This window comes from Opisthocomus hoazin, chromosome 23 (genome assembly GCF_030867145.1).
Source record: "Opisthocomus hoazin isolate bOpiHoa1 chromosome 23, bOpiHoa1.hap1, whole genome shotgun sequence".
NCBI classification, from domain to species: domain Eukaryota; kingdom Metazoa; phylum Chordata; class Aves; order Opisthocomiformes; family Opisthocomidae; genus Opisthocomus; species Opisthocomus hoazin.
The window spans coordinates 4,634,765-4,660,681 of record NC_134436.1 but is presented as its reverse complement, the minus strand read 5'-3'; the positions used below and the strand labels follow the sequence as shown (position 1 = coordinate 4,660,681).

Sequence of the window (25,917 nt, the reverse complement as noted above, 5' to 3'; positions counted from 1 at the left end):
CTGCCTACGCCCACAGCAGTTCCTGCTGGGCTGCCTGCCTGTGCCCGCAGGCTGAGCCTTGTGCCTGGCGGGGACACCTTGGCGTCGCCCTGGAGCCCAGAACGACGTGGCTGTGGAGCCCACAGTGGCACTGTCACCATGCTGCTCTGCCAGAGACGACCCCAGGAGACTGCGGACCACGCTGCAGGGTGAGAGGTGAGGGACCACCCCGAGGGGATGGAGAGATAGGACAGACCTGGGGACAGAGGGGGAAGTTCCAGGACTGGGGCAGCCCATGGCCACTGCCAGCCCACTGCACCAGCTGGTCTGCATGGGTTTGCAGGGACAGGGACAGTGTTCCCCTCCCTGTAAAATGTCACTGCCCACGGGCACAGCCAGACTGCCCACACCACAGCCCAGCACCCAGCGTAGCCCTGGAGCCCACTGCCCGGGCATGGGGAGGTCTCGGAAACCAGCTGCCCACGGGACGCTGCCTGCTGAAGCTCCAGGCAGAGGCAGTTGGCAGAGCTGGCCACAGATCCCTCAGGGTGATACAGGCACAGGAAAGGGGGGAAATTGCCCCATTTCAGCACCAGGCTGCTGGGCAGAACTGGGTAGAGCCCTGTAACCCTGCGGTAGAGACACCCAGCTCACACCAGTGTGGGACACTACTCTCCATAACCCTCTGCCCTGCCCTTTGTGTAGGTCCTACATCAACAGGCAGCCTTCCAGCTGCAGTGTCCCCATGCCCTGCTCCCCACACCCTGCCCTCCCAGCTTCTCAGCCAGCTCCTGCTGTGACCGTCCCTCCTCAACGCATGCCGGTGCGCAGCTGCTCACCCCACAGCGAGCCCTCTGCACACACGCACACAGGACTGGGGACATGCACCATGCGCTTGTGAGCAGAGACCCCCCGCTGTTCACACAGGCTTGCTGGCAGCATCCCCCTCCTCGTGCTCCCAGGGACACCACCACCTCTGCCAGCACAGCAGCCTGCCCGTGCTTCCTCACACCCCTCATGCAACCCTTGCCCGTGCAGGCAGTGACGGGGAGCAGGCAGATGCCTGCGCAGTGGCGTGGGGGCTCGTGCAGAGGGGAGCCTGGCCTGGCTGCCCCTCAGCGGGTCGGGACGCAGCGCCGGCGGGAGGGGGCAGGGGATGCCTACAAATATCTGAAGGGTGGGTGTCAGGAGGATGGGGCCAAGCTCTTTTCAGTGGTGCCCAGTGACAGGACAAGGGGCAATGGGCACAAACTGAGGCACAGGAAGTTCCGTCTGAACATGAGGAGGAACTTCTTCTCTCTGAGGGTGACGGAGCACTGGAACAGGCTGCCCAGGGAGGTTGTGGAGTCTCCTTCTCTGGAGATATTCAAGACCCGCCTGGACAAGGTCCTGTGCAGCCTGCTGTAGGTGACCCTGCTTCGGCGGGGGGGTTGGACTAGATGACCCACAGAGGTCCCTTCCAACCCCTACTATTCTGTGATTCTGTGATTCTGTGATTCTGTGGGATGCGTGGGAGAATGCAGGCAGCAGGAAGGAAGCCTGCGCCGAACAATAGAGGGAAATGGAGGAACTGGAAAAAGACCCAGTGGCAGCACAGTCAGCACAGATGGTTTAGTGCGGAGCAGCATGATTCATGGGAAAAAGGCCCTCAGCGCTCCACGGAGAGCCCGCAGCTCTGTCCTGGGGCTGTGCCAGCAAATAATTTGGGGACGGGGGGTCCACGGTGGAGCAGGACCTCGTAGGTGGGCACGGTGCTGAGCGCGAGCTCTGGGCCATGCCCCTCTGTCTCAAGCCGCGGGCGCTGGCAGTGGGGCTCGCAGGGGCCCGTCCCGGCTGGGGGTGGGTGGGAGGCTGTCCCCCCTCCCCTGCTCGTGAGTCATGCTGACCTCTCCCATGCCCTCGCCAGCAGCTAGAGAGAGAGATTATGTTCTAGCCCTTCCGGCCACAGAGCCCTCCCCAAGCTGGCCGGCACAGGAGCTCATCCCCTGAGAGGGGCCCATCTGCTCCCTCCGTTATCCGCTGCAGGCAGCCCCCTCCGCCAGGACTCCCTCACGGCTGCGCAGGCTCTTGTTTGCCTCCTGCCCAGCCCGGTGCGTGGCAGAGCCTGGGATGTCCCAGTGCCCAGCATCTGCTCGCCCACCCACTGCCCCGTGAGCCCCCGACTGCTCCGTTCCTGTCGGCGCCCGGGTCACAGCCTCACCGACAAAGCAGGGCCAGGATCAGGCAGCTCCAGGGAGGGGTGGAGTGGCTTCGGGCTGAGGAACAACAGGATGTCGGCTTCTTGAGCTGGGAGGTGAGTAGCTCTGAGGAGAGCGGCGAGGCGGGGGGACCTTTGGGAGCGTCCTGCGCTCGCACCCTCAGGATCTGTGCCCTTCACGGCAGCTGAACCCCCCCCTTTCCCTTCCTGCTGCCTCCTCACTCCTTTTCTCTCCTCCTTCCACAGATGATGGGCTGAGCATCCGTCGCAGAGGCACCCCAGGGCCATGAGCTCCTCGTGTGGTCCTGATTCGGATATTGCAGACTGGCTGGCCACCATCCACCTGGAGAGGTACCGTGACGTCTTCAAGCAGCATGGGTACCTTGTGGCCAGAGATGCGGCCTCACTGGATGGCGACCACTTGCAGCAGATTGGCATTACCGCCACTGGGCACCGCAAAAGGATCTTGAACTTGGTGCAGCAGACACAGATGCTCAGTCAATCCTGGGGGGGACCTGCAGCAGAAGACACACATCTCCAAGCCACGGAGGGCCTGGATGTCCCCCAGGTGGGTGAGGATGTCATGAAAGCAGAGCCAGGAGGGGCTGCTGACGCTTTTGGGACGCATCAACATGTCACGGCACCCGCCCAGGCATCGCCTCTAGAGAAGGACCCTGCTCCTCCCCTTGTGAAGCCGGTTCCCAAGCCGAGGACAGTTTTCCCTCGCTCAAAGCCGGAGCAGAGCTTGGCACCCACCCCACTGGCACGCAGCACAGTGCCAACACACAGCCCAGGCAGTGACGGGGCGCCTGCAGCCTTTGTGGTACTGGAGGGCTTTGTGCCGGGGGAGAGCTCCACAGATCTGGAGGGCCTGGAGCCCAGGTCAGCACTGCCAGCTGGCCCAGGGACAGCTGTGGCCATGGGCATGAGAGCATCCCGGCTGCGAGTACGGCAGAGAGCTCGGGAGGAGATACGGCCCTCCCCAGCTCTGGATCATGGACAAACCCTGGAGGCATCAGAGAAATCCTCCCTGTTCGTCCCATCTGTCCCACCACGGCACAGCCACAGGGTCCCAGCAGCTGAGCCCAGCCCTGAGACCGTGCCGGAGTGTCACCCTGCATCCAACCCTCCTCTGCGTGCCACAGCCACCCCAGACAGGAGAGATCCCTCACCATGCTCCAGGGCAGCTTCACAGCCAAGCTCAGGGCAGAGCAGGCTGGAGATGGTGTCCAATGTCATCTACGAAGGACTCAAGCCCCCGTCAGCACCCGCTGAGGACTCAGGAGGGGAAGATGGTCCCCAGAGTCAGGCTCTTGCTCAGACCCTGGCTCTGTCCACACAGGAGCTGACCCGTCCAGACGACAAGCCTGAGTAAGCAGATACTTTCCCTCACCCTGGGGAGCAGAGGGGGTGCACAGAGCAGCCAGAGTCGAGGATCTAGGGAGCCCCCCACCCCTCGGGACCCCAGCCCCAGCCTGGCCATGCCTGTCTCTGGGTGCTGACAAAGCCCCTTTCACCACCCTCCCTGTGCTTTCCCCAGGCTTTGCTTGGAGTGGTCCCACAGGGCAGCTGAGATCCCTCTGAGCTAACATGGTGACCCTAGCCCCCGGATGGCTCATTCTGGTTGAGGGGAGAAGCTGCTGCCCCTCCTCTGACCCCCAAGGCAGCAGCGCTGGGGCTCCCTGGCATGGTGACGGGATTGCTGAGTGAGGGCTCTGGGGCTGGCTCCTACTGGGAGCAAGATGGGAGACGTTAGAGGGGTCGAGTTGGGGTGGGAAATGCCCAGTGGCCCCAGGAGACACAGCCTGATGGGTCCCAGGGTGGGCAGGAGGAGGGAGCAAGGAGGGCGCTGGGAGCAAGGAGAGGATGCTGCACATCCCAGGGAACAAAGCCTGCCTCAGCCCTGGTCAGGATCAGCCTCCAGCCTCTGTAAGCCAGATGGGAAAACAAGGTGGAAAAACCCTGCATGCTCCCACCCCGTCCCAGCTGCAGCCGCAGTAACCACTCTCCCATTTTCCAGCAGTCCCGGCAGGCCCAGCGGCAGCCTGCGCCCTGTCCCGCAGAGACCCACCGGCAAGCCAGGTGAGAGCCCACAGGGCACCGGTGCCTTCCGCTGTCCCCAGCGAAGAGGGGTGATGGGGACACCCACACACCCTGCCTTTCACCCAGGTCCTGCCCCGTGCTCCTTCCTCGCTTAGGGACTGGGGTGGCCCCACATGTATTTGGGTTGGCATCTCTGTTGTTCCAGATGCCCTGGATGTTTGGGAACACTGCAGTGGCCTCGGGGGGTCCCCCTCCAGGGTTGGCAGTCCTGGATGGTCACTGCTGACTGCCCTTCCTTGTCTCTGCCCACAGAGGTCAGCGAGCAGCCCGTCAGCCCCTACAGTGAGACCGTCTTTGGGCACGTGGCCCCACAGGAGCAGCAGGTGAGAGCAGACTGTGGGGATGGTGGCTGTTGCCTGCCATCACTCTGCATCCCACCAGCTGCTGCAAAGTGGGGAGCTGCAACTGGTGAGACCCTGCTGCCTAGCAGTGCCTGGCTGAGCATCACTGCTGGGATGGGATCACAGGCTCAGCCACACGGGCAGTGGGCCAGGCAGGTTGAGGAGGTCTAGGATGGGCGAGGACAGAGGGGAGAGGAGATGTGACCAGTCTTTCTTCCCAGGGTGTTGACATCTCCACTGGTCAGAGCTACGAGGCAGTGTCCGAGCTGGACCTGGAGCGAGAAGTGTGCAGGTAAGCATCACCTCCTCCCGGCTGCAGGGGCTGGGCTCAGCGTCTGGGGATTGCATGCCAGGGGGACAGGGGACACCCCTGGGGACAGTCTGAGAGGCAGTGGGGGCTTTTCCCCCACCGTAGAGCTGATCAGGAACATCTGGGATCAGGTCAACAGTCTCAAGAAGAGTCGATGGGCTCAGAGATGAGAAGGAGCTGTGTTGGTGGGTAGGCCTCGGGGGGACAGTACTTGCCTACAGATGCTCTAGGTGCACAGCTGGGGCAGTGCCAGTGGCACTGAGCACCTACATACTGGGCAGAGCCTGGATTTGACCATTGTGAACAGGGAAACACCAGGGGGGACAGGGATTGCTCAGAAATGGGATGGCTCTGAGATCCAGATGAAGGGATGTGCGACCTCCAAAGGCTCCAGCATCATCAGATCAGCATTTGCTGATCCATCACACTGTGGTCAACAGTGAGGTTGTGAGGGGCACCTTTAAAAAGCTTTTGAAATGTATGTTCCATAACTCCTGATAGCATCTCAGAAAGAGGAAGGAAAGCTGCTCTTCCCATTTCGGACGGGGAGGGTTCCTTTTCCTGTGTTGCTTAGAGAGGAGGAGGCGAGCTGCAGCTCTATGTTCTTCGGCTCTGCCCGTGGTCTTGCTGGCCAGTGCATCCCCCTGCCCCTGCCTTTCTGGCCCCAGTATTGGTCAGTCCCGCCCATCTTCTGCTCTGGGTGTGAATCACTGCAGTGTGGGCTGATCCAGTGCCACAGTCAGCCAAACATTGCAGCCAGGTGAGAGCCAACATTGGCCATGGGTGGGGAATGGCAAATACCTGGGAACAGGAGCTTTGTAAACAGAAACACTGAAATCTGCCATGCAACCTCTGAACCAGCAGTTCAGAGAGGGGCTGGGTGCTGGCCCACTGGTCACAGTCTCCATCCAGCGGCTGCCAGAGAGCTGGGATCCAGAGCATCCCAGGGGCATCAGCCAGGCACTTGCAGACCTGGACCAAGCAGGGACTTTGCAGGCTGGGCTTGCTGAGAAGAGACAGGATGCAACTGTCAGCAGAGTGTCAGAGGTTTTCAGTCCACAGGTTTTTTTTTCTCCCAGCCCGAGCACTAAGGTGGTTGGGGTGTGAGGAGTTGAACAAGAGACAGAAAAGCCTTTGCAGACCTTTTGCATTGTGCTCAGAGACTCTGCTGGCCAGCTGCTCCAATGCTTTCCTCCCCAGACCAGCTCCACCAGTCCAACCGTGATCCCCCTGGAGCAGAGCTATGGGTTCCTGCTCAGCTTCTGAGCCACTGCCAGCCAGCCCTGGCCCCTGCCTATGTGGGATCTCCCTATCCTACCCTTCAACATTAGTGTTTCTCCTCTTCAGCCAGTTCCTCATCCTGCTGGCTGCTACCTGGCCACTGAGGACAGGGTGAGCACCTCCTCCAGTCGATCAACCCACTCCTTATGGGAAGTATTTTCCACTCTCAAACTTCGGAGAGGCTCTCCTGCTCCTTTGGCACAATATTTTCCTCCTACCTGAGAAAACTCCTCTTGCCCAGTTCTGGGGGAGTTTTGTCTGGACCATGCTGCAGTCTGGCATGGGGTCTGCGCAGCCAGTGTCGGTGTTAGAGATGAGCAGAGCCGCCTCAGCCAGCAATGAGATATCCTCAGCAAAGAGGAAGAGGAATGTGAAATTCCCCTTAAAATTGTGACCTGGGTCTTTGAGGGGTGAGCAGAGCCTGGAGTGTAGGGTGGAATTCACTCACTCTGACACTGAGCACCTGCATCCAAGCTGGTGGTTCTCAGCCCCATGAAGTGCTGGTGCTGAGGACAGCATCTGCCCTACTTCAGACATCAACCTCAGCAGGAGAGAGATGGTGGCACAGCAGTGCCTGTGTCACCCCATGGAGCTCAAGGGACTGGGTCAGACAGCAACTCATCAGGCATTGTGGTGAGGATAGTGGACCCTGTCCCGGTTTGCATCAAGACCCTTGTAAGATGATCCTCAGGCAGATACTTACCGGGACTGCTTCTCCCCACATCTCAAGGCATCTTCCCTGCAGGAAAAGAAACACTGAGAATCGTGTGTGCTTGACAGCTTATTGCTTATCTCCCTGCCTACCTCCAGGTGCCCATCAGCAGGTTGCTTGCCTGGCCTATGGGCCCCAGTTGAAGTAACCAGATCCATCAGCAGCTCCTCGGTCCCCTAACCACGAGCAGATTCTTTTCGTGCATCACCCATCCTCCATACTCCACCAGCTCTCCTATGTGACCACTGACAGGCTGAGACTGCCCCAACTCAGTGCACCTCAGGTGTCACTCTCAAGGCTCAGCTGACCTGGAAACATCCTCTCCTTGTCCTGGGGACTCATTCAGCTCTAAGCTTAGTTGTCTTCACTGTCTAACACCAGCTGGAAAGGGAGATGACTTGGCCTTTGCAGACTTGTTGCCTGGAGGTTTCTTCCACCAACCCTGTCCTCAGGGGCAGAGCTGGGAGATGGGTTGAGTCTTGGAGTGTTCCTGGGATGCCGAGAGACCCTGCTCCATTTGGGCAGTGGGCTTTGTTTGTCTCTGTCAGATGCTGCTTGTCCTCCAGCTCTTCATGGTTTCAGTGGCTGTAAATCATGGCGCAGAAAGGGGCTGTCATGAATTTTTCCCCTTTTTCTCTTGCCCTGCCCCTTTTAGCGGGTCTGTCTCCCACGCAGCTCTGGCACTCAAGGCTGTTGTCCGCCTACGACATACAGAGTCGTCCAGTCACCCCACTCCCTGGCCAGTCCATCCTGAAGAAGCTGGACACTGGGCTGGGACTCCAGCCATATGAGTCACCCTGCCAAGGCTCTGTTATGCTAATTAAATAGCAATTTCCATTGCACTCTGAGCCTCCAAGTCACTCATGGCCATTTCTCATCTTTCTTGCAGACATTAGATCCAAACAGGCCATTTTCCCTTTTCACGAGCCTTCTCAGTCCCGTACACCATCCCACTTCTCCAGAGCTAACCTCTAGCCTGGGTGGCTTCAGCCCAACATCCTCCCAGACTTCAGGTCTTGCTTCTGTTCCTCATAGGTCAGGAACATCAGATGTTCAATGGCCACTTAAGGTGCCTGTCCAGGGTCAAAGCACAGGTCCATGCAATGCCTTGGCTGCTAATAAGGCAGTGCTCAAAAGCGGGTCCTTGGAGAATTTACAGTAAGGGGAGGTGTTTGGGGTAATTCTCCTGGTCCAAAATAATTTCTAGCCCATGGACTTGCAAGTTGGAGGTAGTTTCTCATATTCAGTATCCCCCAGTGGGTTACTCCTTTTGCAACATCCCTTGGTGAGGAGTCCCACAGGTCAGCCGCTGCTTTTCCATGTGGTTCTGCACCCTGTTCCTGCTGGCTTTGTCTGACAGCCCCCAGCTCCTGCAACTGGAGCAGTGGTCCTGATGGTCAGGAGATGCCTTGCTGCCCTCCATATGCTGCTCACAGCTTCAGAAACCTCACCCCATCGCTTACCCTTTCCCCATTGGAGATCCCCAGCTTGCTCAGGTGCTTCTCAGACAGAAGCTGTGACAGGGCTGGGACCATTGTCATTGCCTTTCTTGGAGCCTTTTCTTGGCACTGGGTGCCACAAGTGACCCAGTGGCACAGGCACTCTCCTGCCGGTGCTGAGGTGTCCCGGCTGCCAACAGCAGGGACCATCATGACTCTCTTCCTGTCCACCACCGTTGCATCTGGGCAGCTGCCCTGTGAGCTCCTGAGACTGTCAGACATTTTGCAGCACATTTCCTTTTTGGGGAAAGACAAATGTCTGGCTGAGAAGGCTGAGGGGAAGGGACAGGCTTAGCAGTTTATTTTTGCAGTTTCCTTTTATTGTTATGGCTGGATAGTCTCACCAGGCTTGGCTGGGGGTTTTAGCATGACTTACCAAGAAAAGGAGATGGATGCAGGAGTTCCACTGACCCACCTGTCCACCGCAATCCCTTTGCAAAAGATTTTGACTAGACACAAGAGCAGGCGGGAGGGTGTCATGGCAGAATGACCTTCCCAGTGCCATGAACACTGGAGGGGTAAAGGCAGAAGGCAGGCTTAGTCCCCTGGTGAGGAGGTAGCTGGGGTGGGTGTAGAGCAGGCAGCAGAACGTGAGACTGGGGAGCTGCCTGGCTTCAGTTTGCTGCCTGTAGTGTGAAGAGGGGAAGGAGGTGATACCAGGGGTTTGGAGATGTGTGGTGGTCCCTGCAGTATTAACTGAGGTAGGGGAGCCCATTTTGCCAGCTACCCCCAGCCTTGCTGTCATGTAGGATTCGCTGAGCCTCGGGCTGCTGGTGGCTATGGGCCTCGTGAGCACTGAGCCCTCTTCCCACCCTGCCATGGAGATGGAAACACCCATGTCACTGGGTGCCCCAGGGAGCTCAGGATGGGGCCAGGAGCAGTGCAATACATCCCCAAATGGGATGGCATTGACTGGGACCCCGCATGGTGAGCAGCCATGGTGCCGCAGCCAGACTCCCTCACAGCCCCATTTCTCCTAGGACAAGCAGCGAGTGCAGCAGCGAGGGAAGGAGCGAGGAAGAGGAGACACGGTCCCGGCTCATCGACCACATTGTCCAGAATGACACTGAAGGGTACTCAACTGTGGAGGCACCACGGGCCGAGGGCACCCCATTCAGCCTGCCAGCCCATCTCTACCCAGATGAGGTCCTGGATGACCTCACCATCTCGCCTTACGCCAGCTTCACGTCACTCTCGGAGCCCCGACCCACCATGCTCAGCGGCTGGCTGGACAAGCTCTCCCCACAAGGGTACGTGCCCATCCGTGGCCTGATCCCCATAGGTGAAGCCCCCTCAGGCAAGGCTGGTGAGGTGGGCACACTTGTCACCATATTACCGGGTCAGCCAGACGTCTCCACAGGAGGAGGACCCTCTTGGGTGCCCCAACTGTGTTGCAAGGATCTCTGTTCAGCCATCCTCAGAGGGAGGGAAGGACCTGTGAGCAGACGCGGGGCCCTTGGGGAACTGTCCCCTTCCCAACAGCCCTGTTTTTCTGCCATCCCAACAGGAACTATGTCTTCCAGAGGCGCTACGTCCGCTTTGACGGGAAGAACCTGATGTACTTCAGCAGTGAGAAGGTACAGAGGGGCAGGATGTGGGCAGGGTGGGAAGGCCACACCCTGCTGTTTAAGCAGGGTGCCTTCTCACCACGTGAGCTGCCGTATCCCCTTTGCCTCCCTTTATCCTTCTGTAAAGAGCCAGCAACACCTTATCATCACCAGGGTGAAGCAGCCACAGCTCCTGTGCTCTAGGGGCTCTGGGCACAGCCCCCCACCATAGGAAGCCAGGGTAGCAAGGGTCCCTCTGCCAACACGGAGCAGGTGAGGGGTGTCCCACTAGCTCACAAGCCCTGGGGTAGGCTGAAAATGGAGAATCTTTGGATCCCAGCCGCAGACCTATCCCTACCTGAATCCAGAGCTCCTGCCCAGCTGCTGGTGTCCCCCGGGCTGTACTATGAGTCAGAGCACCTGGATGATGTGGAGGATGTGCTGCATGGGGGAGCTTTTCTCACTGTGTGTGCTGGCACTGTGGGTCAGGTGCATGGGATAAGTCAAAAGCCCTTTCCTGTCCCACATGCTCTCGTCCTTCTGCGGGGGCTCTGCATGCCCCCATTAGGCCTCTTGCGGGGAGCTGATAGCTGCCGTGTCACCTGGCATGACAGGCACTGCTGCCCCAGTCCTGTGGCACAGCTAGCCAGGCTGGCCCCACGTCAGTGGCACCTATGCAGAAACAGATACTGTGCATGGCCCTGGAGCAGCCACTATCACAGGAGCTTGCAGACGTCCCTGCCACATCCCGTTACCCTTATGTTCACGATGCCAGCGTGCCTGGCAAGGCAGATGCTGGGGTGCCCAGGTTATGAAGGTGTCCAGAAAGAAGGGTAAAGGGAGTTAACCCTGCCTGGGGCTCATTCCAGGAACCCTACTCCAAGGGGGTGATCCCGCTCTCTGTGATTGAGATGGCTCGCTCCACCAAGGACAACAAGTTCCAGGTCTTCACCAGCCACCGAATCTTCGTCTTCCGCGCTGAGAATGAGGGTAAGCGAAGACCCAGGCCAGGGTCCACCAGTCCCCAAGGATCTATCCCTGCCTCCTTCCTCCAGCCAGAGCATCCCAGGGTCAGGTCTCACCCCATCCCCAAAACATCTAGCCACCATAAGCATGGGGATCTCTTCCCTGCCCTGCCTGCTGGGTGCTCTGGTCCATGCCAGGGTTGTTGGGAAGGGCTCAGACCCTCTGCCTCATGCTTGGTCCCCAGCCCAGAGGAATGAGTGGTGCTCCACACTGCAGAAGAAGGTGATGGACCAGCGCCTGGTGGGGTCCCGGCCCCGGCCCACCAACACTGCTCACTGCCAGAAGTCAGGCACCCTGGAGCTGAAGGGCCAGAAGTCCAAGGTGTTCGCAGCCCTGAGCCTGCCTGAGATGTGGCTGTACAAGAGTGAGCAGGTTCGTGCCCAGACCAGACACCCCGCTGGCATAGAGAGCTGTGCCAATGGTGGACGGGGGTGAGAGCAATGGAGGGATGGAAGGAGCTTAGGCAGGGTAGGTGCCAAAGGGAGAGTAGAAAGGAAAATGATGGGCAGGAGAAAGGAAATGGTGGAGAGGGAAGCTGGAGATCCTGCACAGGGCAGCTGTACGGTGAGAGCTTAGACTTGGAGATGCAGCAAGTGCCAGGAGAGGATCGCTTTCCCAATGTCCTCCCTATAGCCAAAGTATCTTCATCTCTGCCCGGCGCTTAGGTCTCAGCCGCAGCAAAGCATCCCAGTCCATCACAGGACAGGTGGACCAATGACCATGAAATCACCAGCAAACATACCTGCTGCAACATGGGCTTGCCCAATGGGAGGCAGCAGGTCTCTGTTGACCCGTCGCACCCTGCCCACTGCCCATGGAAATCCCCACCTCCAGCCTGCTGAATTTTCTCAGCACCCTTGTTTTTTTCCCAGTCACCTCATTTCCAGTTTGCCTGGTGTGTGGTAAGCAGCATCAAACCTCTGTGGGTTTTGCTCAAGTTGATATTTGCTTTTTGAGTGCATCTGACTCAACGTGGACTCCAATCCCCAAAACAGAGGGATCTGATTGGCCGGGTTTCAGGGGCTGTGGACAGAACAAGCCTTTCATTTTAAGGCTTAATATACTTGCTGAATGCTTTAGGTCAGCCCACATGGGATGGCTGAGTAATGTGACAGGGTACCACGTCTGACTGGTCCAAGCAGAGCAATGATGGGAGTGTGGGTACCAGGTGCAGGTCTCTGACTCCAGCCACAGCATCACGAGCATGTCCAGTGTGGTGTGTCCACTGCAGCCACAGTGTCATTCTGAATTGCAGTTCTTTAAAATGGGCATTGGCATCTGCTTGATCGAGATGCGTGGCTCCACCATCCGCGAAGCCAAGAACCGCAGCTTCGAGCTCATCACCCCCTTCAAAATATTCAGGTATCCCAGGAGTCTGGGTGGGACAAGGTGGAGGGAGAAGCTGGGTGCTGGACCCAGGTGCTGAGAGCTCCAGGCCCCTGAGTTTCAGCTGTGCTGGTGCTCATAGCTTTGTAGCGGAGTCAGAGCGGGAGAAGCGGGAGTGGATGGAGGCCCTGCAGGAGGCCATAGCCGAGATGCTCTACGACTACGAGGTAGCAGAGAAGATCTGGTCCAACAAAGCCAACAAATACTGTGCGGACTGCTGGGCTCAGAATCCAGACTGGGCATCCATCAACCTGTGCGTGGTCATCTGCAAGCAGTGTGCAGGCCAGTACCTCTCCCTGGGGGGCACATAGGGGTCCCGATGGGTGCAGACTGGGCCTGCCTGGGCAGGCAGGGTGCTGGCTGGGTTATAGGTGAGACTTGGGTGCCAATTCCCCTGGCAGGATCAAGGGGTGCTCACTCTCCTGCTCCCCACAGGGCAGCACCGCAGCCTGGGCTCCAACATTTCCAAGGTACAAAGTCTGAAGCTTGATACCAGCGTATGGTCCAATGAAATTGTACAGGTAGAGGCACTCAGGGCAGGGTGCTGGGGCTTGCATGGCATGCTTAGGGGCCAGTCTGCTTCCCTGGGCAGGGCAGTAGCCCCACAGCCTCCCTCAAAACGCAGGGACGCTGGGCATCCTGCTCCTCCTGGCTGACCCTGGTGCTCACCATGACCATCACACTTTCCTGCAGCTCTTCATTGTGCTTGGAAATGACCGAGCCAACCGGTTTTGGGCCGCCCGCCTCCCCGCTGCTGAGGCCCTCTACCCCGATGCCAGTGCTGAGCAGAGACGGGGCTTCATCTCCCGCAAGTACCGCGAGGGACGGTACCGCCTGCCCCATCCCCACTATGCAACTCAGGAGGATGTGCTCCAGGTAGGGGTCACCTCGGGGTGCAGGCAGGATGCTGGGGTGCTGAGAACCATCCCAGAGCTCTGGATCTGAGACGCCAACACCTCCTGCTTGGCTCTGTGCACCTGCACCCCTGTGCCAGGCAGTCCCAGGGGCTCAGGTGGGAGGTTGTGCCCCGCTATGCCTGCCTTAAAGCATCCCTATCCGTGGGCTAGGGGTCTCCATGAGCCAGGACATGGTCCCTAAGGGCTCCTGTCTCATCCCAGGCACTGTGTGCTGCAGTGACAGGACCAGCCCTACTCAAGACCATCCTGCAGTTCTTCTCATCCTCAGAGGCTGGGCTGACGGCTGACCCCACTGCCTGTGAGATGGCGCCTGGGGTTGATCTTTGGTGGGGACCAGAGAGCAAAAGGCCCAGGAACCATCCAGGTAACAAGGACCCTCAAGCCCCATCTGACTGTGATGGGGGGCGTTCTTCCTACCCCCCACAGCACGCCCCAAGGCTGGGGACAGCCAGGGCATCAGGTGTTGTGGTTGCCTGGGGGACCCACCTGCCCCACTGTAGCCCTCTTTTGGGGGCAAGGTGGCGGGTTCCACTGGAGCCCCTTTCCAGGGAACCCCATGCCTGGCACACCGCTTTGCCTACATCTGCATGGGTGGGGTCTTTCTGCCCCTCTGGTACCCATGCTTTGATGAGTGCCTGCTCCCACCCTGCTTTCAGCACTGTTCCCCACAGGGGACCCTCACACGCGGGAGCCAGGTCCGGAGGGCGTCTACAATGAGATCACGCAGCCAGTGACGCACAGTGGGTACCTGTATCGGGCCACAGCCCCCCCAAAGCTCCCAGGTGCCAAGAAAAGCAAAGAGGGTAAGCATAGGGAGCATGGGAGGGCAGCCAGTGAGGTGCCCACCCCAGCACTGCTGACCCCCTGGTCCCACAGACTTCCAGCGCACTTGGTGCTCCCTGGAGAGAGCCTTGCTCTTCTTCGAGACAGAGAAATGCACCGAGCCCCTGGGTCACATTGACAGCAGGGACCTCATCTCCCTGGGTGTGAGCAGAGCCCAGGCGCTCACCAGCCCTGGCGCCACTGAAAGGTACTCCCAGCCGTGCCCCCATCGCATCCCAGAGAGCCTGTGGGCACGCAGAGGGCAGGGATGGGCATTGCTCCCTGCTTGGTGTAATGGTCTGGTCTGGCTCTGGGTGCAGGTTCGGGATGGAGGGCTGCCCTGATGGACTGGTTTGTCCTCTGCAGGTTTCGCTTCACACTCGAGCTCTTCCTCACTGGGGAAAAAGTGCAGCAGCTGGGAACCGATGGGCCTGAGACGTTGCAAGCCTGGGCCAATGCCATTGGCAAGGTGAGCCAGCCCCAGCCCTGGCACCCCATGCTGCTGGTGGGTCCCTGGGCTCTGTCCCTGTTTCCCTGTTGTGATTCCTCCCAGCTACCAACATTCTTCTCTCTCTGTGGCAAGCACCCTCCTTCCTTTTGCAGGGGCTCCCATCCACCCTGGCAACCTGCCCCCATCCTCATGAGGGTCTGTGTTTGGGGGCCAAGCCCTGTCTTTACCTGGCTCATCTTTTGCTCCATCCCGCAGTGGTTCACGCCTGTGAGCTGTCATTGCCTGCTTGGCTACGAGTTCCAGCGCGTGGGCCAGCTGCGCTACAAGTGCATGCTCAACCCCGAGCAGTGGCAGCAGGCCTTCTTCATCCTGCAGAAAGCTCACCTCTTCATCTGTCCCACCGAGGATGATGGGGCTGAGGACAGCATTAACCTCCGACGGCTGCAGGAGCTCAGTGAGTGCCCTGCCGCAGCCCAGGACAGGCAGCATGTGGTGGGTGACCGTGCATGGCTCTGACCTCTCTACTTCTTACCCCAATGCAGGTCTGGTTCCCCCCACGGACACCCCAGAGAAGAAGGAGCTGCTGATCCTGGTGGAGATGGGGAGGTGAGTCCTGGCTGAGGGAATGAGCCAAGCAACCTCAGCAGGCTGCCCGGGGCGAAGGCACTCAAGCGTGGGTGATCCCAAACCCTTGGTGGGGATGCTACTAGGACAGCAGGGCTGTGGCCAAGGGGCTTACACAGGTCACCCCAGCCAGGGGTCTCTCACTGGGGTAGGATGTCCCCCGGCTCTGTCTGGCTGTGCCTTACTCCCTGTCCCCGAGGCAGGCTCTGTTTATGGGCAGGAGGGAATAACCCGCCTCCCCTAGGCAACCTTCATTCCCTCTTCTCTGCCCTTGTCGTTCTCAGGACATTTTACCTGCAGGGCTTGTCGCGAGCAGACTCGGCAGCATGGTACGCCGACATCCAGGCATCAGCGGGGGGCCGGGGTAATGCACTACGGGACCAGCAGCTGAGCCGGGGGGACATCCCCATCATCGTGGACAGCTGTATTGCTTTCATCACACAGTATGGTGAGCCCAGCATTGCAGCAGCAAAGCTGGAGCATCCTCTGGCACACACATAGCAGCCAGGGGTCTGGGCAAGAGGCACCACTCTTGGGGCACCAGCCCCACTGGGGTCTCTCAGGGCAGGATTGAGCCCCCACGACCCTATGTCCCTGCCCCAGGGCTGCGGCATGAAGGGATTTACCGCAAGAACGGAGCCAAGTCCCGGATCAAGGTACTGATGGAGGAGTTTCGGCGGGACGCCCGCAACGTCAAGCTGCGCATCAACGACAACTTCATTGAGGATGTCACTGATGTGCTGAAGAGGTTCTTCCGTGAGCTGGAGGACCCTGTCTTCACTCTGGAGCTGCACCCACAGTGGAAGGAGGCTGCAGGTACCTCCTTCACCCAACCCCTTCTCCCACACTGGGACGCCTGCCAGGGCCCCCTTGGGGTCGATGTCCCTTGGGACAGGGTTTTGGTCCCAGCCCTGGTGCCATGTCAGCTCCGTGTCCACCAGACTCAGCAATGGTCCATGACACATTTTACTTCCTCCAGAAATCTCCTCAAAGCCCCAGCGCCTGGAGCGGTACAAGGAGCTCATTCATCGCCTGCCTCGCCTCAACCACAAGACCCTGGCTGCGCTCATCGGGCACCTCTACCGGTCAGTGGGCCACCTTCCTGCAGGGTTCCCTGGTCCAGCCAGAGTCCCCACAGCCAGCCAGAAGCATGGGGTCTCCCCACCATGCAGGGAATGCTGTGTCCCATCACTGCAAGCCAGGAAAAGCCCAGTGCCTGTGCCCTGCCCCACCAGCCCCCCAGTTCAGTGCTGGGGTGTGCTAGAGGACATTGCTCTGGGACACCTCAAATATTCCCAAAGCCATTCTGCAGCAGGAGAGACTGGGAGGATGTCCAGGAGTAGGTGACACACCCTCAAAGGATGTAAACTTCACCAGTGCCCAAAAATGAGGGAACAAAACAAATTCCCATCCCTGACTCAGAGCATGACGGGAAGGGGGGGGGGGCGGGCTGTTGTCTGGTTTGGTGGCAGCTGGAAGTCCTGGAAACAGGAACTGCCTGGCTTCAAGTTCCCCCTCCTGGGGAGTTGGGGAGCAGGGTAAAAACGGGCTGTTTTTCAGGTGAGTTTGTATGAGGCAGAGGAGGGTGGCTGGGGCTGAAACCCCACCCACAGCGGGGCCAGCCCCTCACCCCTGTGCTCCTTGCCCCAGGGTGCAGAAATGTGCAGACCTCAACCAGATGAGCACCAAGAACCTGTCACTGCTTTTCGCACCCAGCCTCTTCCAGACTGATGGCAAAGGGGAGCACGAGGTCAAGGTGATGGAAGACCTCATTGACAACTATGTCAACGTCTTCAACGTAAGATCCCTGCAAGGGCCTTGCCACCCCCCTCCGCAACGTCTCTGTCCATCTCACTTTGTATCTCCCCTCAATACTGCCCACCTCCACCTCCTCTTGCATGCCTCTGTCCTGGCCATGTGTCCTCAAGCCATATTGCTGTCCACGTTGACACCATGTGTCTCCCCTTTCACCCCATGTGCCCTTTATCTGGCAGATTGACGAGGACCAGGTATCGCAGATGGATCTGGAGAACAGTCTGATCACCACCTGGAAGGACACTCAGGTACTAAGGATGTGTTTGCCAGCCTCCACCACATCAAGGACCCTGGGCTGGTGGGAGAGCCTGGAGGTTGGGGACACTCCCAGCTGCCCACCCTGGGTTTCCGCTGTCCCACAGCAGAAATTTGGGGAAGGACCTTCCCCCACACTTGTCTCCCCTTTGCCCATCATCTTGAGGCTCCTCCCCAGGAGAGCAGCAGCCCCAGCTCCATGGGACACCATCACCAGCCCCTGGGGAGAAGGGATGTTCACAGCACCCATGCCAGCATGGCACCAATGCCACCCACTCTTCCCCCAGCTCTCACAGGCAGGGGACCTCATCATCGAGGTTTACCTGGAGCAGAAGCTGCCCGACTGTTGCGTCACCCTGAAGGTGAGTCCCAAAGGAGGGCCATGCTAGAGGAAGGGAGGAAGGACAGAGGCTTCTAGCGCAGTCTGTCCCTGGGACCCATCCTACCACCACCCACTGCAGCTCCCCATGTGTCCGGCCTCAGGTGTCCCCCACGATGACGGCAGAGGAGCTTACCAACCAGGTGCTGGAGATGCGCAATGTGGCAGCCAGCCTGGACATCTGGCTGACCTTCGAGGTCCTGGAGAACGGGGAGCTGGGTGAGTGTGGTGGGTATGGTACAGGGACATGCTCTCTGAGCAACCCGGTTGGTGAGGAGGAGGTGTGGGGTATGGGACAGAGGGCAGCTTGCTGCTGGGGGCAGGGAGGACGGGGATTGGCACAATGGAGGAGACACAGCAGTGAGAGTGTCCTTGCCTCCCCAGAGCGGCCCCTGCACCCCAAGGAGAAGGTGCTGGAGCAAGCTTTGCAGTGGTGCAAGCTCCCAGAACCCAGTGCTGCGTACCTGCTGGTGAGGAAGGTCCCCATTGGTGAGGGCAGCTGTCTCTTCACAGGTAAGGTAATCACAAAGGGTCCCAGCCCCTCAGGGTGCCCCCAGCAGGGGACAGATCTGCCTGAGCTTCCCCTTGCCCTGGCCACTGCCCTGCAACCATCAGGGGCACATCCCTGAGACCCACAGTTGGATCTTCCTGCAGTACCCCAGCCACGCTCACATGCTCCCAATCTCCCTGATCCCCCTCTCCCTACGCTGGACAGGTGCCAAGCGCGAGACCCCCAAGTGTGGGCTGCTGAAATGCCGTGAGGAACCCCCTAAACTGCTGGGGAACAAGTTTCAGGAGCGCTACTTTGTCATCCGGGACCGAAGTCTGCTGCTGCTCAAGGAGAAGAGGGTACTCGGGGGATGCTGCAGGGATGGACCTGTGCCCCAGGGAGGGGAAGCAGGGAGCGGGAGTCTGGGGACAGCAGTGGCACGGTGGTGGCTGTCCTCGTGGTAGGGAGGCTGGCATCTAGCTGGGCTGACACAATGGCTTTCCTTCCCCAGAGTGCCAAGCCAGAGCGCGAGTGGCCCCTGGATGCAGCCAAGGTTTACATGGGCATTAGAAAGAAGCTGAAGCCACCAGCCCAGTAAGTGGGACCTCTCCTGGCCGTGGCCCTGGGGCATGCATCCCTCAGTCCCTGCCCCCAGAACACGAACCCAGCTGCTCGGGCCATGCCAAGCCCCACTGGGACCCAAAGCCATGACAAGCCTGGGCCCATGGGGCGAGCTCAACCCCCCACCCCACTGCCCATGGACCCCAGGCGGTGTCTGAGCTGGGCAGTTCTGCCCCACAGTCTGTCTCTTCCTTTCTGCAGGTGGGGTTTCACGCTGACCCTGGACAAACAGCAGCTGTGAGTATCTGCCCCTGCCATCCTAGGGCTGGGGGGACGTTGAGACCTGTCCCCAGTTTTAATGGGACTTGGACAGCCATGGGCAGTGCTACAGGGCCCTGGGAGTCAGACCAGAGCTGGTGCCTCACTGGGGCATTCGAGTGACAGAGTGGTGTGGCCACATGCTCCCTGGAACAAGCTCGGGGCCAGGCTCTATAAGCAACCCATCTCCATACCACACACCCTTCCTACCTCCCCACCCACACCAGCACCCCTGGGAGACATGTCTTGCAAGCTCTGGGCTCCAGAGGGACCTGCCCACCCTGCCTGGGTGTGCATGCCACCCACATGGCTGTGCTGCCTGCCAGCCTTCACCCAGCATGGCTCCGTGTCCCTGTGCACCCAACACCAGGTGATCCTGCACCCTGCACTGAGCTGGGCTCCCTGCCCCGACCTCCCTGGCACCGTTGTCTGTCAAGGCACACCGTGCACCCTGCTGATCCTGTCCCCATTTCACTTGCACTGGCAATGCTGGGACAGCGGCTGAGCACATCACCTGCCACCAGCATGGGGCTGAGATGTTCTTCACAGGGCAGCAAGAACAGCTGAGCTGAGGTGGCTCACGGGTACCTGGCAAGCTCTCACCTTGCCTGGAAGCAGAAATCTGGGCATGCAGGAAGTTTCAGAGGTGCAGCCCCCTGTGTGTAGCTGTACCTGGCAGCCCTGGGCTCACAGGAAAGGTGACAAGGGGACCTGGGTGCTGCCAGTCCTGCTCCCTGGCAGCTTCTCAGCTGACTCCTCTGCAGGTACCTGGTGTGCTCGGGGCAGGCTGAGCTGTGGGACTGGACCACCAGCATCCTCAAGGCTCAGGTGGGTGCAGGCTGGCTGTGCTGGCCGTGGGACAGGAGGGGACTGGCAGGGCATGACCCTCCTCCCTGCCCTGTCCTTGTGCACAGCATGATGACCTGCGCCCTGTGATCATGCGCCGGCGCTCCTCCTCCGACCTCGCCAAGCAGAAGTTCGGCACAATGCCACTGGTGCCGCTGCATGGGGACAGCACCGACGCCACCATGCTCTCTGCCAACCAGACCCTGGTAAATCCCCCACAGTTACCCTGCCCATGAGTGCTCCTGCGCCCACCCAGGTCCAGGCACCCCTCCCGAGACCACGCGCCCACCCCAGGGCCCCGGGGGCGGGTGCACGCCGCCTGGCATCGATGGATGCTTTGGGTGTGTGTCCCTGTGCTCACCAGCGTGTGCGTGCTGCATGCTGTGCTTGTGTCCGTGGCAGCTCTCCGTGTGTGCAGGGCTGTGTGGACACATGGGATGCTGTGCCCCACTGCCTGTCTTCTGCCTGCCGAGGCATCTGTGACCCTGCTCTGTGCTATCACATGCTTACCTCTGCCTGTCTCCTCTGTTTCTAGCGCCGCCTGCACACACGAAGGACTTTGTCCATGTTCTTTGTAAGTACCCACACGCGTGGAGTGCATCCGTTGCTGGCTTTGCGCCATGCCTCCCGGTTACGGCGGCAAGGGCTTGCCTGCAGCATCCCACCTGCACTCAGAGACGTGTCCAGGCCATCCTCCCCACATTGTGTGGCAGAGGAGGGGGGTGCCCATTGCTCTGTGTGTCCCACACCCAGGACTGGGGGTTCCTGAATGGTCCCAGTGTATGCAAGCAAAGCCACAACAGTCCAGCCCAGCTCCCAGCACCTCTGCCGTTGGGCTTAATATTGCCCAGAGGAGCTGAACGTAAGAAATGTGAGAAAATAGGTTTGTGTCCTCCTTGCCATCAGGTTATTTCCACGGTGGCCACCTGGATGGACCTCACATCGCCTGGCTTTGTGCTTTGCCTGGGCACCCATCTGCCCTCCCCAGCCCGGACCACCTCTGCCAAGGGATGCTGGGCTGCTGCCACAACCTGGTGGCATGGACCATGCCTTGGCAGTGACCAAAACACCCTCCATTAGCAATGGGGAAAGAAAGGGTAGCAGTGTCTGAGCAAAGAGACCTGATGGAGGCTGGGTCCCCTGCAGGGAGGGCAAGGTGAGGGGGCATGGAGGGGTACGGCTGAGTGCTGCAGGCAGTGCCCCTCACCCCAATCCCCTGCACTCCCCTAGCCCATGAAGATGCACCAGGACTCCCTGGAGGAGCAGCAGGAGAAGGAAGCGGATGTTGATCCTGTCTACGAGGAGGTGGGCAACTTTCCCGAGCTGGCCACGCTGGAGCTGGGGCAGGGGCTGTTGGCAGACCTGTCGGCCATGCCCCCCGTGGACAGGTCCAAGAAGCCATCCCCGTTCCCCGAGCAACCCCCAGTCACAGCACTGCGCTCCTCACTGCCTGCCAGTCCAGCCCAGAAGGTGGCGGGTCCCTCTGTCACCAAAGCCGTGTCCCTCGAAAGGGGCTTGAACCTGGAGAGCGACAAAGTTCCAGCCCAGGAGCTCAGACCCAACAAAACAGCCTCTCTGGAGAGGAAAATGGAGCCTTCCCTGGCACTGGCCAGGGACTGGGACCAGGGGGCTGTGCTGGGGAGCAGCCCCAGCACAGAGTCCTCCCAGGAGATGCCCAGGAAGAGGAACATGCAGCCTCCCTCGCCCATCAACAACAAACTCACCCAGGAGCTCAGCAATGTCATCCTCAGGAAGAACGAGGGCCAGCCCCCGGGGCCAGGCCAGCAGGTGACATGACCTGTCATGGCAAAGGGACAGCCAGGGACCTGGGGGTCAAGTCATGCCTGGTGGCAGTGATGATGTGTACCCCACACTCCCACACCATGGAGCCCGTGTCCTCCTCCTCCTCCTCACCGTGGATCTGGGCTGGGAGCAGGCACTGGTGGGAACCAGGGGACTAGTGGGGACCAGGATGCAAAGAGGTGGTACCCACCCTTGGGAGGGCTGGGGATGCTGCCACACATGCTCTTGCTCATGGGTCGCACATCTACCATCAGGCCCAGTGCTGAGGGAAGCAAGTAAAAGGGAAAATAAAAGCCTGCCTGTATGTTTTGGCAGCACGTCATGGTATCAGGCAGGAGGGCATGTGGTGCCAGCACAGAGGAAGACCACACAATGTCCTCTCCCCAGTGCTGGGCCTATGGGGCAGGGTCAGGACACCCAAGTCATTTCCCAGTTCCCTTCTTGCATCTAGCATGGCATATTTTAATGGGGGTCAACAGAAGCAGGGCTGGCCATGTGTGCCCGGTGTGTAGACCTGGCGATGGAGGACGGCTCCTGCTCATCTCGGGTATTTATACATGTTGCTTCCACCAGCAGGGAGAAATAAAGTTTATTTGTACTCTGGAGGGTTTGGTCACTGCAGGATGAGTGGTGAGGGATGCTGGGGTGCAGCAGGTGGGGAGACACGGGTGCCAGTGTCGGGCACCCAGCTAGGGGACCCATGGGATGGGGGCGGCACAAGCAGCAATGGAGGAACTGAAAAACTGGGCAAAGTCCTAGTGAACCTCAGATCCAAGGTGGAATTTTCTGCCCAAGTCTGCTGCCAGCCTGGGACGGCGCAGCCCTTCAAGGTGGGCACCAAGCACAGCCCAGTGCTCCCCAGCCTTGTCTACAGCTGGTCCTGCTGACTGGACTTCAGGGGCAAGGCTGCCTTCTCTGAGGTCCTCCCCGTCAAGGTCTTGACACCACCCAGGCAGCAGCTGCCTGCACCCCGGATCCACCTCCGAAAATCCTGGGAGATGTAGAAGTAGACAAAGGGATCGAAGCAGTTGTTGAAGGCACCAAGCGCCAGGGCCAGGGTGTACCTGATGTAAGTGACGTTGTGGCACCCCGTGGCCTCCAGCATGTAGTGGATGAAGAGCAGTACATTGCTGGGGGTGAAGCAGAGGATGAAGACAAGGAGGACCAGGACCAGGACACGCACCACCTGCCCGTAGCGTCTCCCCTCAGCCAGCAGCCGTGCCAGGATGCAGCTGTAAGATATGATCATAAGCACGAAGGGCAAGCCAAAGCCCAGCCCCACCAGGGAAAGGAAATAGTAGATGAAGAACACGTGCTCATCCTTTCGTGGGATGACATCATGGCATGTTGTGATGTTCAGGCTTGAGATGTGACTTGTCTGGGTCTGCAAGAGCAGAGGGCTCATGCCCAGCCCCACCACCAACCAGATGCCCACACAGACACCCGCCTTGCCCCGTGTCCAGCTGGAGCCTTTCCACAGGAATGGATGCACCACAGAGATGTAGCGCTCCAGGCCGATGCAGGTGAGGAAGAGGATGGAGCTGTACATGTTCCCGTAGAAAAAGGCCACCATGGTGCGACACAGGTAGTCCCCAAAGAGCCAGTGATTGCCCAAGAGGTGGTAGGAGATCTTGAAGGGCAGCAGAAGGACGAAGAGCAGGTCAGCGCTGGCCAGGTTGAGCAGGAAGAGGGTGCTGGAACATCTCCTGAAGTTTGTTACCAGGACCCAGCAGGCCAGAGCATTGGCTGGCAGCCCCACAAGCAGGACCACAGAATAGAGGGCAGGGAGGAGGCGGGTGGTGAGGGTGCTGTTGAGAAAAGCTTCCACGGAGGCACTGGGACATGTGACTTCTTCTTGGGGGTTGAGGGGGATCAAGACTCGCCCTTTGTTACGCACTGTGGAGGACAAAAAGCATCAGGCTCATCTGAGAGCCCCCTGCCACTGACCATTCCCACTCTGGACCACACATGAGATGTCACCCCTCTCAGCAAATGTAGGAGCTGGCGTCTCCCTGCCCCACAGCAGGGACAGCTCAGGGAATGGGAGCCCTCCACATCCTGCTACCCTCACCATGCAGAGCCACGCCACGTCCTGCGCTGTTGGCACTGCTCATCCGGTGCCGGCACCACGGCGGTGCCAGCCCAGCCAGGCACCCTGCCCACAGCCCAGGCAGGCTCTGCTCCCATGCCCTGCTGCAGGGACACACAGCTCTGCCAACATCTTCTTCCTACTGAGCCTAGTGCAACGGGTCCCCTGTAACCCAACAGGATCAAAAGGGAAGATGGGAAACTGGTGCCAGGACAGGGTCGGGATATGGCCACCCACACCAGGAGAGGAGATGTTCTCCCACCAGGGCTCCTGCCTCCTCCTTCTCCCAGCCAGTCCACCGGCTTGGCCCCCCACTGCGGCTGGGGCTGCACACACCTCCCCATCTTCCTGTGGTTCAAGGCTTTTCACTGTGTGCTCAGAACAGAAGTGAAGAACAGGAAGGTCCCAGGACACCAGGGAAACAACATCCCATCAAATCCCTTTCCTGGCTTGCGCAAAAAAAACACAGCCAGGCTCTGCTCCCTGCACGTCACCCCCAGGCTCCAAAAGCTCCATTCAGGTGGTCCCCAGGACATCGGGCCCTTGGGGGCCCCAGGTACATCCAACCAGTTTCCCACAACCTCTGCCACCTCTCCACATCCAGGGAACAGGGGAAATTCAGATTACAAGAGCAGTAACATGACTTTTGCTGCCTAAAGGGGAAGGAGTGGCAGGGTTTCAGGTCTTCACTTAGATCTTCAACACGGAAACCCAGGCAAGGCAGCAGAGCAGTGCCCTGAGCTTTCACCGTGACACCCAGCTATTCCCTCCAAGTATCAGGGGACACAATGTTGGAGTGTCCCAGCGAGGCCTCCCTGCCCTGCCCATCACCCCCCAGACCCAACAAGGCACTTACTTGGGGACAATTGGGCGGCCGAGCAGAGCCAGGCGCAGCTGAGCAGGATGGTGACACAGGCAGCAGCGGAGCTGAGTGAAGGCGTTGGCTGGGACATCTCTGCAGAGTGGCCTCTGCACAAGCTGGGTCTGCACAAATGCCACAGGCAGGGCTGGCCCCGCTGTGTGTCACCGTGGCAGGACGGGCACCAGCCCCCTCCCAGCTGGCACCCTTCCTCTTTCTCCTCCTCGTCGCGCCCGGGGGCTGCCCACGTCCCCGTGGTCCAAGCTGCCAGACAGGAGGCGGGGAGCGCAAGATGACCACCAGTTGCCGCCGCTGCCGAGCACCCGGGGGACGTCACGGAGACTGGGGTGGTTTCCAGCCCGCCGGCACGCAACGGCTTGCTGCGAGGAGGAGGAAGCAGACACAAGGCAGCCGTCGAAAGACAGCTGCGAACCGCAGAGATCAGGCGGAGCTTTACGTGCCCCAGTTGTGGGGCAGGAAGGAGGCAGCTGGCTCCTGGCCGGGTGACGTGTGCCCCTGCCCCGGTGCAGCACCCCGGGGGCACAGGGCACCCTGCCTGCCAGCCCTGCCAGGGCCAGACATCCCCAGGCATCAATCACCTCGGTTGGGCTGACCAGCCGATGCCACCCTGTTGATGGGGCCACCCTGCATTGTCCCACTTTGCCATCCCCTTCCTGCCAGCCAAGTGGGTGCTGGGTGGCCCCCGGTCCATTTTCCCAGCTGCCTCCTGCAGCAAAGGGGCCGTGGAGGGAAATAACTGACCCAGGGACACAGCCCCAGCCCAGCCCTGCGCGTCAGCACGCAGCAGGGGAACCAGGACAAGCGCAACGGACCCCAAAAATGTCAGGGAGAGGTCAGGAAGGGGACAAAAGGGACAGCAGGGAGAGCCACGAGATCTGCAGGAACGACAGACAGAGGAAAAACAGGACTGAAGGAGAAGTGAGAGCTGAAGGGGGTGGGAGGGGGAAGGTAGAGGGACAGAGTGGCTGGGGGACAGACGGGACAAGGGCTGGCTGGGGAGCCCTCATGGTGCCCCACACCAAATGCCACTGCTCAGCACCGAACCCGTGTCCCCACAGCAGGGTCCTGCCAAGCTGTCCAGGGTCACCGTGTGCCTTCCATGTGACATGGGACCCCACATGTCCCTGTGCCTCGGGGCTGAGGCCCCAGTGCCCCACAGGTCCTCGTACCCCAGGACCAGTGCCCCAGTGTCCCACATCTCTCTGTGTCCCAGAACCAGTGCTCCAGCACCCCACGTGTCACCACTTCCCACAACCAGTGCTCTGTGTGTCCCTACAAACAAGGAC

The 25,917-nt window shown here is 59.8% G+C and overlaps 2 protein-coding genes across 10 annotated transcripts; one reads left to right on the top strand and one right to left on the bottom strand.

Moving 5' to 3' along the window:
- Positions 1-22,255, top strand: ARAP3 (ArfGAP with RhoGAP domain, ankyrin repeat and PH domain 3). Of its 9 annotated transcripts, XM_075442032.1 has the most exons (36): positions 1-195; positions 2,005-2,272; positions 2,423-3,547; positions 4,197-4,258; positions 4,532-4,602; positions 4,842-4,912; positions 9,403-9,672; positions 9,930-9,999; positions 10,839-10,959; positions 11,180-11,367; positions 12,251-12,357; positions 12,464-12,663; positions 12,817-12,902; positions 13,075-13,257; positions 13,500-13,662; positions 13,955-14,101; positions 14,175-14,328; positions 14,487-14,589; positions 14,827-15,025; positions 15,114-15,177; positions 15,480-15,643; positions 15,799-16,011; positions 16,175-16,280; positions 16,846-16,993; positions 17,190-17,258; positions 17,553-17,627; positions 17,749-17,863; positions 18,029-18,157; positions 18,360-18,493; positions 18,646-18,728; positions 18,957-18,992; positions 19,778-19,841; positions 19,928-20,065; positions 20,395-20,433; positions 21,090-21,164; positions 21,248-22,255. In XM_075442032.1, exons 3-36 carry the CDS (start codon positions 2,463-2,465, stop codon positions 21,818-21,820), a joined length of 5,505 nt encoding a protein of 1,834 aa, XP_075298147.1. In that variant the 5' UTR covers positions 1-195; positions 2,005-2,272; positions 2,423-2,462; the 3' UTR covers positions 21,821-22,255. The 9 variants fall into 9 exon arrangements, with proteins under 9 accessions (XP_075298147.1, XP_075298148.1, XP_075298149.1 ...); XM_075442033.1 differs by lacking the exon at positions 2,005-2,272 and having other exon boundaries at positions 1-188; XM_075442034.1 differs by lacking the exon at positions 2,005-2,272 and having other exon boundaries at positions 4,200-4,258.
- An 11-nt stretch (positions 22,256-22,266) lies between these two features.
- On the bottom strand, positions 22,267-24,781 carry LOC104338341 (proteinase-activated receptor 3). Its single transcript, XM_075442040.1, has 2 exons — positions 24,608-24,781; positions 22,267-23,558 (listed from the first exon to the last, which is right to left on the bottom strand). The coding sequence occupies exons 1-2, from the start codon at positions 24,702-24,704 to the stop codon at positions 22,531-22,533; spliced, it is 1,125 nt and encodes a 374-aa protein (XP_075298155.1). The 5' UTR covers positions 24,705-24,781; the 3' UTR covers positions 22,267-22,530.
- Between the last annotated feature and the right edge of the window lie 1,136 nt (positions 24,782-25,917).

What these genes read in the sequence shown, in the direction of transcription:
- ARAP3 (XM_075442033.1), top strand. Translation starts at nt 2,463, where the DNA reads ATGAGCTCCTCGTGTGGTCCTGATTCGGATATTGCAGACTGGCTGGCC. An exon ending in GGCTGTACAAGAGTGAGCAG is followed by an intron (nt 11,368 to 12,250) that starts GTTCGTGCCCAG and finishes TCTGAATTGCAG; the next exon opens with TTCTTTAAAATGGGCATTGG. An exon ending in TGCCAAGAAAAGCAAAGAGG is followed by an intron (nt 14,102 to 14,174) that starts GTAAGCATAGGG and finishes CTGGTCCCACAG; the next exon opens with ACTTCCAGCGCACTTGGTGC.
- LOC104338341 (XM_075442040.1), bottom strand. Translation starts at nt 24,704, where the DNA reads ATGTCCCAGCCAACGCCTTCACTCAGCTCCGCTGCTGCCTGTGTCACC. An exon ending in GGCCGCCCAATTGTCCCCAA is followed by an intron (nt 23,559 to 24,607) that starts GTAAGTGCCTTG and finishes TGTCCTCCACAG; the next exon opens with TGCGTAACAAAGGGCGAGTC.